Source organism: Orcinus orca, chromosome 12, assembly GCF_937001465.1.
Source record: "Orcinus orca chromosome 12, mOrcOrc1.1, whole genome shotgun sequence".
NCBI classification, from domain to species: domain Eukaryota; kingdom Metazoa; phylum Chordata; class Mammalia; order Artiodactyla; family Delphinidae; genus Orcinus; species Orcinus orca.
In genome coordinates this window covers 22,142,260-22,152,127 of record NC_064570.1, presented here as the reverse complement: position 1 = coordinate 22,152,127, position 9,868 = coordinate 22,142,260, and the positions used below count along the sequence as shown (strand labels likewise).

Sequence of the window (9,868 nt, the reverse complement as noted above, 5' to 3'; positions counted from 1 at the left end):
GGCAGCCATGATACAGCATTGACCTGGCCTGCACCTGTGTCTGCCTGAAAGTCACACTTTCCCAAAGAGTTAAGCTATGTCCCTTTTCCAACCAAATCTTTATGGTAGTAAGAGTGTAACAAAGGTGACATTTTGGTACCCATCTGCCTTATTCCTTTGTCTTATGATTCAGTCGGGTCATAACCCATAAGAGGAAGACCAGTATTATTTATTTTGCCTCTCATAGATCCCAACAATGAAATGATGCTGCATTTTCCTCTTCTACACATGCAACTAAGGTTCAAGACAATTTCATTCATCTCCGGAAAAACACAGGAAGAACTTTGATGATTTTTACAAGTCTGACACTTGAATATATTTGTCTAAACAAAAACATTTACTACTGTACAATGGTAGAAGTCAAAGCAGGATTCCTCTCATGCCAATGATTGTTTTGGCTTTTGGATACCCCTTCGAAGGAATCAACACACAGTGAACCTGGAATTCTGTTTCACAGAAGATGAGAATATATACCAATTTCTCTTACTCAACAGTTCTGAGGGGTGATTACATTGCCCATTTTTATTTTTTCCTATCCAATACAACAGTCTGGTTCAAAAGGCCACTGCCTCTTGCTCATTGGTTATAACTACATGTGTTATGCAATCACTTCTCCACTTGCTGACAAGAGCAATGAAGTCCATTGGAGTTATCACTTTCACAGATTGCAAACAAAACAAAGATGAGAAAAGCAAGTGAAGAAATCAAGTTTGATCAACCATTGGCTGAATAGTGTTATAGGCGGCTGGAAGATAGCAAGCAGATGTATTATCAGTTAGAAGGCAGCCACTTGTTCTTGGCCCCTGCTCATTCTCAGTACCCATAACCATGTCTAGCAGATGATGTGTCTATTGAGGACAAAAGAAAGGGAGGGTGGGATTATTCACATGATTTATGCTAGATCCAGGTCTTATCTTGGTTAGCAGTATCCTATCTTTTACCTTAGAATCAAGATCTAACTGCAGATTTTTCCATGGCTGTGGTAAGCATTCATCAAAAAGACAAAGATAGTAACACATTAGTAATATTCAGTGATGCAATAGCTATCATAACCTGCTTTACAGTTTCTTAAACTTCCCAGAAATCAGTTTTATTCCATGGAAGTAAACAAGAAAGAATCAGGAATATTTCCCACATACTTATCTTTTCAGACATACCTAAAAGGAAGTCAAAAAAAAAAAAAAAGATCACTTGACATTTCAGAGAAAACGCTAAGCTAGAGAGTCCGCTGCTTTACGCGCAGGAAATTCTTAGGTAACTGAGAGGCACTGAGTGTCAGAACACTTGCTGGCCTGGCCTCCTGCTCTACTGGCACTCCTGTCTGGCTGGCTGGCTATGCTGACAGTGTAAATCAAGGGATTATCAGATTGACCACATGCCCTAGTCTTTTGTTTCTTTGTTTTTGTTTTGTTTGGGGAGGGAGAGAGGAAAGTTGACTGGAGCCCCAGAGATCTATGAAAAAAAAAAAAAAAAGAAAAGGAGGAGGGGAGAGAAATGTGCAGTGATAAGTGCTTTCTGTTGTAAAAGTTATGACAGAAAATAAGAGTTTGATTCTGGCAGAAACAAACTGGCAATGTGGGTCAAGGATTAACCCACAGGGATGCTGGGATAACATCTCCTGAGACATGTCTCTAAATTACATCAAAAACTTCTATGAAGGATGTGTAAGTATTATACAAGCAGCAGCAACAACAATTGTATGAGTCCTATCTGTTATTTTAACATGATTTGCATGAGTGCTGATGAATAAGGTCCTCTACATGTATGGAGAATGATATAAATATCAACCGTTTGCTTCAACATATTCTGAATTTAAATAACTGTAACTAGAATAATTCAGGAATTACTTTTAGCTGTTGGTGCTTTAAAGCTGATCGCTCTCTCAATTTGATAATTGAGAAGAGAAGCTGTAATGACAACTAAATAAACATTATTTGCTTATTAAGATAGTGTGTATACTAATGAATTTAATGTTGGATTTATTATCCAATTATTTAAAAAGGTACTAGATATACTAAGATTACCTTGATTTTATTGCAAAAGGATTACAGGGGTAAGGGATATTAATTAAATTCAAAGCTTTTTACAAGTTTCCAAAATTATTTATGTCATTAGCAACAAGTTCCTATTTGACTGTTGCACTTCAGATTTTCAAAGTGAAAAGGGTAAATCTCAAAATGCAGGATTTGAATTGGGCTTGATGATCTCTAAGTTCCTGTCTTTCTTTGAAACTTTATGAATCTTAATTTTTTTTAAATGTGATAATGAAATCATCCTTTAAAATATCCCCCTTTAATGTTTGTTTTCAAAAGTTTTTTTTTTCTCCTAAAACTGTAACAGATGAAGCCTCCCACCGTGATCGGTCAATTCCACACCCTTTTCTTTGGATCGGTCCGAATGTTCTTCCTTGGGGTGTTAGGCTTTGCAGTTTACGGGAATGAGGCTTTGCACTTCAGTTGTGATCCAGACAGGAGAGAAATAAACCTCATCTGTTACAATCAGTTCAGGCCAATCACTCCACAAGTAAGTGTTTCTGTGTGCACAAATGTAAACCTTACTCCACACCAGATAAAATTGTTTTCTTTTTAAATGTAAAATAATGTCATAATAAGATGAAGAATATTCTAACAGGTATTATTTCTAGAATAATTACCTTTTTAAAATATTAGCTGTATATTTCAGGTAAATTAATTTGAGTTGGTCAAGAGTTTCTTCCAAGTCCAGCATCCTATTATCTATTGATGTTAGAATTATACTCCAGGCTTGTAATTAGAAATGGAAATTGAGTAGATACTAAAATAACGTATTCCATCATTAGTAGTAATTGGTAGGTGATGACAGTAAAATATGACTACATTTTTACAATTACTAAGTGTTTAAAATTTTAAACTCTAAACATCTTGGTATTAAATGAGATTATGTCCAGCATTACCACCTTCATTATATTATTTTTATCCTCATAAGACTTACAAAACTTAGAATTTTTAAATTAGCCTCTATTGAGGGTCAGTGAATTATGGTTTTTTTTAGTGTGTTTTTTCATTACGTGTTGACTGATTTGACTAAGATATTTCTGACATACTTTAGGTGTTCTGGGCATTACAACTAGTGATTGTCCTGGTTCCTGGAGCTATTTTTCATCTTTATGCTGCATGTAAAAGCATCAATCAAGAATGCATTCTTCAAAAGCCCATCTACACTGTGATTTATATCCTCTCTGTTTTATTAAGAATTAGTCTAGAAGTGGTAGCATTTTGGCTTCAGATTCACCTCTTTGGTTTCCAAGTAAAACCTCTCTACCTGTGTGATGCTGTGTCTCTTCGGAAAAAATTTACTACCATAAGATGCATGGTGCCAGAACACTTTGAGAAGACCATTTTTCTCATTGCAATGTATACATTTACTGTAATTACAATAGTCTTATGTGTTGCTGAGATTTTTGAGATAATATTTAGAAGATTATGCTTTCTAATTAAGCAATGACCAAAAGGTTGATTACCTACTGTCATGCCACAATTATTTATCAACCATTTTTATTTAGTTTTATCTCATTCAGTGAGTATCTCAATTTCAAACATAAATATCTGTTCTTCAAACTAACCTCAGTGTGTCTAAAATTTATGTCTAGTATAAAGTACAATACTCAGTTCTAAGGCAGGGATTCTTTTTTTTTTTTTTTGTGGTACGCGGGCCTTTCACTGTTGTGGCCTCTCCTGCTGCGGAGCACAGGCTCCAGACGTGCAGGCTCAGCGGCCATGGCTCACGGGCCCAGCCACTACGTGGCATGTGGGATCTTCCCGGACCGGGGCACGAACCCGTGTCCGCTGCATCGGCAGGCGGACTCTCAACCACTGCGCCACCAGTGAAGCCCCAAAGAAAGGGATTCTTGAACAAAACCTTTGTTCCATTTTAATTTTGTCACACATTAGGAAACATACATGGAACTAATGTTAACTCATTTTTAAATAGTACTTTTACAGAGTTCTTTCATATACAACATCTTAATCAATCACAGTATTTTATGGCCAGAGAAACTTTTATTAACTCTTTTACACAGAGTAGAAAAATGAGGCTCAGGGAGATTAATATATGCAATCCTAGGATTCAGCTTTCCTAACTATAAAGCTATTTCCCTTTCCACTTAACTATGCAGCATAAACTTTGAGGATGTAATTATTGTTGTATTCATGTAAAATATAACTTATTTAAGTGCAAAAGTTGTCAATTAATTATTAAAAGTCATTCTATAATTTGATGACTAACTTGAAGAAATGGAGCACTTACATTTTTAATATTATACTCATACTGTTGTCTTGAAATTTTAAATATTAAATGAGATGGTAATGTGGCCACCAAATAAACAAAAAATGCTATGGAAAATAGTGTGCATGGTTTCCTTGTTGCTTGTTGGGAAAAAAAACCCCTCTGTGCTCATAGATATCCTACAATAGTTTCTATATTCAAGATTATTGAAATAGCAAGTTATATTTATATTAAGCTAGACTTCCTAAATAGCTATGAAATGATTTCAAAGGCAATTTTTTAAACTTTTTATTTTATAAAGGAGTATAGCCGATTAACAATGTTGTGATAGTTTCAGGTGCACAGCAAAGCGACTCAGCCATACATATACATGTGTCCATTCTCCCCCAGACTCCCCTCCCATTCAGGCTGCCACATAACATTGTCAAAGGTAATTTTATATTAATTCAGTGCATTTCTTTTTATCTGCCTATCTTACCAAGAATCATGTCCATTTGACATCATTTAAAAACTTTATGTATGACTGCGTTATACTGGTGCTTTATTAGGGAAATAAGTATAGTCAGTCAAAAACTGAGGTTTTCAATTTTTTCTTAAGCATTATTCAACCTATGGTTCATATCATGAATTTCTACATTAATTTTTAAATCATTGAGGCTTTCTCCACAGAAAAGCACAAGAAAAAATCCAATTTACCTTCATTCAACAAATGGCTACATAGTATCGATTATTAAACATGTACCACATTAAAAGTTCAAATACAAAGATAAACAAGATGTAGTACCTTTATAAGATCATATTCTAGTGAGGGGCACAGTGATATGACAAGAGGCTGGGGGCTGTTGGAAATAGCCCCCTCTGAAGGGAAAGACTATTTGCTCATTGATTTTCTTTAGAATCACTGGCCCTTAGTGATAATAAGCAGCAACAATGTCTAGTATGTTTTATTCTTATTTTTAAATTATCTGTAGATAATATACCCTTTATTGCCTGTACCTAGGGTGGACTCCTCCAACCAATTCTCCCACAAACACATACATCTTCAATATTGTTCATATTTTCCTGCATCTTTAGAAGGCATGTAATTTTTTATTGGGTACCAGACATTGTGTGTTTTACCTTATCGGATGCTGAATATTTTTGTCTTCCCATAAATAATTCTTAAATTTTATTCTGGGGCACAGTTAAATTACTTGGAAACTGTTGATCTTTTGTACTTCCTTTTAAGCTTTGTTAGATGGGACCAGTGTAGCCCTTACTGAAGGGCTAATTTTGCCCCGTTACTAAGGCAAAACGTTTCTGAGTGCTCTATGAGATGCCTCTTTGGTGCTTTGGAAATGTTATCTTTCCACCATTCTCAAATTCTTGAATTCCTTCCTCAAGCTGGTTGACTCATTGTCTTAGTCCATTTGGGCTGCTATTACAAAATACCTAGACTGGATAGTTTATAAACAGAAGAAATTTATTTCTCATAGTTCTGGAGGATGGAAGTCTGAGATCAAGGTGCTGGCATGTTCAGGTTCTGATGAGAGCCATCTTCTGTGTTACAGACTTATTGTATCCTCACATGGTGGAAAGAAGGCCAGAGAGCTCCCTAGGTTTCCTTTTATAAGGACACTAATCTCATGCATGAGGGCTCCCTCCCCATGACCTACTTACTTCCCAAAGGTCCCACCTTCTAATACCATCACATTGGAGGTTAGGATTTCCAAAATATGAATTTTGGGGAGACACAACATTCGGCCCATTGCACTTATGGTTACAACAGAAATTGCTGTAGCTACAGGAAGCAGGTTTTTGCTGTGCCCAGGGAAAGAAGGGAGAAGGGGCAAAAAGACGTTCTTCTTGTTTGCCCCTCAGGATTTTTCTAAGGGACGATCATTTTTTAAAAAAACCAACAGACCTCCCTTAATATCACTGCCCATTCACAGGCGAACAATTTGATTTATTCTTATGCTGATTCATCCTAGGACATTGTCAAAGTATGCTCCTTTTTAAGAGGATTTCTACCCTAGCTGTTGGAAAAAGTAACTGTTCTCAGTTCTGTGCGAATCTTGGGTATTGTTCCTTTTAATCCTTTCGGGTAGCTCTTTTTCTGCAAAGATGTTTAAAGATGTACATTGATCAGGACTCAGTCGAAGACCCTTTACAGATTTCTGGAGCTCTCATGCTTTGTAACTTCTCCCTCTAAGGTGGTCTGTCCTATGAAAACTAGCCTCTTTAGCCCTGGACTCTCTCTCCTCAACTCACAAGGAGGAAGGATAGCATTTCTAAGCCACTAGAGGAACCCTGGTCACCTCTGCTTCTTTTAAGTAAACAGTCCATATTGTTATGTGTAAAGATACAGATCCTGTGAGAGTTGGTTTGGACAGTCTTTTCAATTCCTTAATGATCTATACCATTCTATGATTTCATTTTGTTAGTAAGTATGTCAGGATTGTTAGCACACAGCTGTATACTCCTGGATAAATGCTACATAAAAATATAGCATTTATAAAATATAAGATATTTAAATATAAGTAATACAGTTTAAAATATAAAAACTGATTTTTCTAACTAAACTGCAAATGTAGCAAAAATTAATAAGAATGTCAAAGCTAAACAAATAACTAACCACTTGAAAATATATTTAAAGTTATTCCAGAAAAAGTTGTTGGGTCAAATAAGGTAATTCAAACTGAAGTTTTTCAGTTTGTTTATAAATGAACAACAGTCAGAATATTACATATTAAAACCTATAAGATATTGTCAAAATTGTAGTGCATGGCCAATTGACAGTGGAAAATACATTTCTTTTTAAAAAATAAACAATAAATGTAATTCAAACAGCAAATGTAAGAACTTTAAAATAAAACTAAGGAAAACAAAAATAATTTAATAAGAATAAAGAAAGAAAGTAATAAATTAGGAAAAAAACAGCATACGATGGATAAATCCAAAATTGTTCTTGAAAAAACTATGTGTGGCATATCAAATCAAGTGTGGAAGTATATCCTTATAAGATTTTATAATATATATGAAGTTACATATCACTTGAAGTACACTGTGATAATTTAAAGATGTATACTATTAAATACAAGACAACCAGAAAAGCAACAGAATTTTAGCTACTAAACCAACAAAGGAAATTAAAACATTCAATTAATCCAAAAGATGACCAAAAAGACAAAAAGGGAAAAAAACAGATGGGACAAATTGAAAACAATAACAAGGTAGTAGAACTAAACCTAAAAATATCAACAGTTACAATAAATATAAAGGTCTTAGCACTCCAAACCAAAACAGGGATTTCTGACTGCATTTTTTTTTTTTTTTTGCGGTACGCGGGCCTCTCACTGTTGTGGCCTCTCCCGTTGCGGGGCACAGGATCCGGACGCACAGGCTCAGCAGCCATGGCTCACGGGCCCAGCCGCTCCGCGGCATGTGGGATCTTCCCAGACTGGGGCATGAACCCGTGTCCCCTGCATTGGCAGGCGGACTCTCAACCACTGCGCCACCAGGGAAGCCCCACATTTAAAAAAAAAATCCAGATCAAATTATTAACAAGACCCCACTTTAAATATTTAAAACATTTTAATATTTTTACAAATAAATAATAATAAAAGTGGAAAAAGATATATCATGCAAACAGTAAGCATCAGAGAGCTGAATTAGCTGTATTAATATGAGAAAACTCAAGCAGATTTCAGGGCAAAGAATAATGACGGGGATAAAAGAGACATTTCATAATGATTAAAGTATAATTTCATTAGGAAGCATAACAGTTATAAACGTGTATGCCACCGGTGCCAAAATAGAAGAAGCAAAGCCTGCTAGAACTGAAAAGAGAAATAAATCCAATTATAATTAAAGATTTCAACATTCCTCATCAGTAATCAATTGACAAAGTAGAACATCAGGAAGGAAACAGAACACAAACATTACCAATAAGCAACTTGAACTAACTGATATTTAGAGAACACTCTTACTAGACAACAGCAGAATATACATTTTTTTCAAGTGCAAGTGTAACATTCACCAAGAAAGTTCATTTTCTGGGTCATGATAAAGTCTCAATGACTTTGTTTAATTCACAATGGAATTAAACTAGAAATTAATAAAAATAAGATATCTGAAATATGCCCAAATATTTGAGAAAATAACAATACATTTTTATTAACCCATTGATCAAAGAAGAGATTACATGGAAAATTTTAAACTACTTTAAACACAATTTATCAAAATTTGTGGAAAACAATTAAAATGGTTCTCGACAGCATTTTAAAAGTTCTATATATTATGTTAGAAAAAAGAATTTTTAGCTTCCACCTCAAGAAATTATTTTAAAAAACAGTTTAAATACAAATTACATAGTAGGGAAATAAAAATAAGAGCATGAAACATTGAAATAGAAAACTGAAAGACAATAGAAAAATCAATGAAAGGAGAAGATGGTCTTTGAAAAGATTAGTAAAACTGACCAATTTCTAGCTAGACAGATTGAGATAATAAAAGAGAAAATGAAAATTACTCATATCATAAATGAAAAAAGAAAGAAACATCACAACAGAACATTTAAATGATTATAAGGAAACACCATGAATGATATTATACCAATAAGTTTGATAGTTAGATGAAATGGAAAAATTCCTTGAAAGACACATATTACTAAAAACTGACTCAACAATAAACAGAAAATATGAATATCTCTACACCTATTAAAGAAATTGAATTTAAAATAGAAGCTTTCCCAGAAAAAAAAATCAGGCCCAGATAGCTTCGTTGGTGAATTCCTTCAAACGTTTAAGAAATAATACTTCACAACCTCTTTCAGGAACTAGGAGGGACTATTTCCCATGTCATTTAACGAAGCCAGCATAACCTTGATATCAAAAACTCTTAGCAAAAATAGTCTAGCATATGTAATCCAGCAATATATATAAAGATAATACATCATGGTCAAGTGGGGTTTACCCCAGGAATGAAAAGTTTTTTTAACAGTCCAAAACCAATTAATGTAATTCAACTAGATTAATGGAATAAAGGAAAAAAATCACCTAGTCATCCTAATAGATGCGGATAAAAGCATTTGATTACATAACACCCATTTATAATGAAACAAACAAACAAAACCCCAAATCTCTCACTGTAAAATGGAACTAGCTAAACTTGATGAAAAGCATCTAAAAATACCTACAGGAAATATCCTATTTAATAGTGGAAGAATGAATAATTTCCCATATAATCGGGAAAAAAGGTAAGGATGTGTACTTTTACCACTTTTGTTTAACATTGAACTGAAGGCCAATAAGACTAAACAAAACAAAAATTACATGTATATTTAATATATACTTATTCAATAAATGCAGTAAGACAAAAAATAGAAGATATACAGATTAGAAACGAAGAAATATCATCTTTAGTCACAGACATAATCATGTAAATAAAAAATTCTAAAGGATGTGCTAAAAGTTACTAGAATTTGTAATTAAGTTATCAAGATTGAAATTTCTGTAGAGCAATAAAAAATGAAATTTAAATTTTAAAATAAGATTTACAATATTATTCATTAAGTATGAAACGGGTA

At 34.1% G+C, this 9,868-nt stretch overlaps 1 protein-coding gene across 1 annotated transcript; it reads left to right on the top strand.

Moving 5' to 3' along the window:
* The first annotated feature begins 1,664 nt into the window (after positions 1–1,664).
* Positions 1,665–3,522, top strand: GJE1 (gap junction protein epsilon 1). Its single transcript, XM_033403972.1, has 3 exons — positions 1,665–1,703; positions 2,380–2,562; positions 3,127–3,522. Exons 1-3 carry the CDS (start codon positions 1,665–1,667, stop codon positions 3,520–3,522), a joined length of 618 nt encoding a protein of 205 aa, XP_033259863.1.
* The last annotated feature ends 6,346 nt before the right edge of the window (positions 3,523–9,868 follow it).

What these genes read in the sequence shown, in the direction of transcription:
- GJE1 (XM_033403972.1), top strand. Translation starts at nt 1,665, where the DNA reads ATGTCTCTAAATTACATCAAAAACTTCTATGAAGGATGT. An exon ending in AAAACTTCTATGAAGGATGT is followed by an intron (nt 1,704 to 2,379) that starts GTAAGTATTATA and finishes AAACTGTAACAG; the next exon opens with ATGAAGCCTCCCACCGTGAT. An exon ending in TCAGGCCAATCACTCCACAA is followed by an intron (nt 2,563 to 3,126) that starts GTAAGTGTTTCT and finishes GACATACTTTAG; the next exon opens with GTGTTCTGGGCATTACAACT.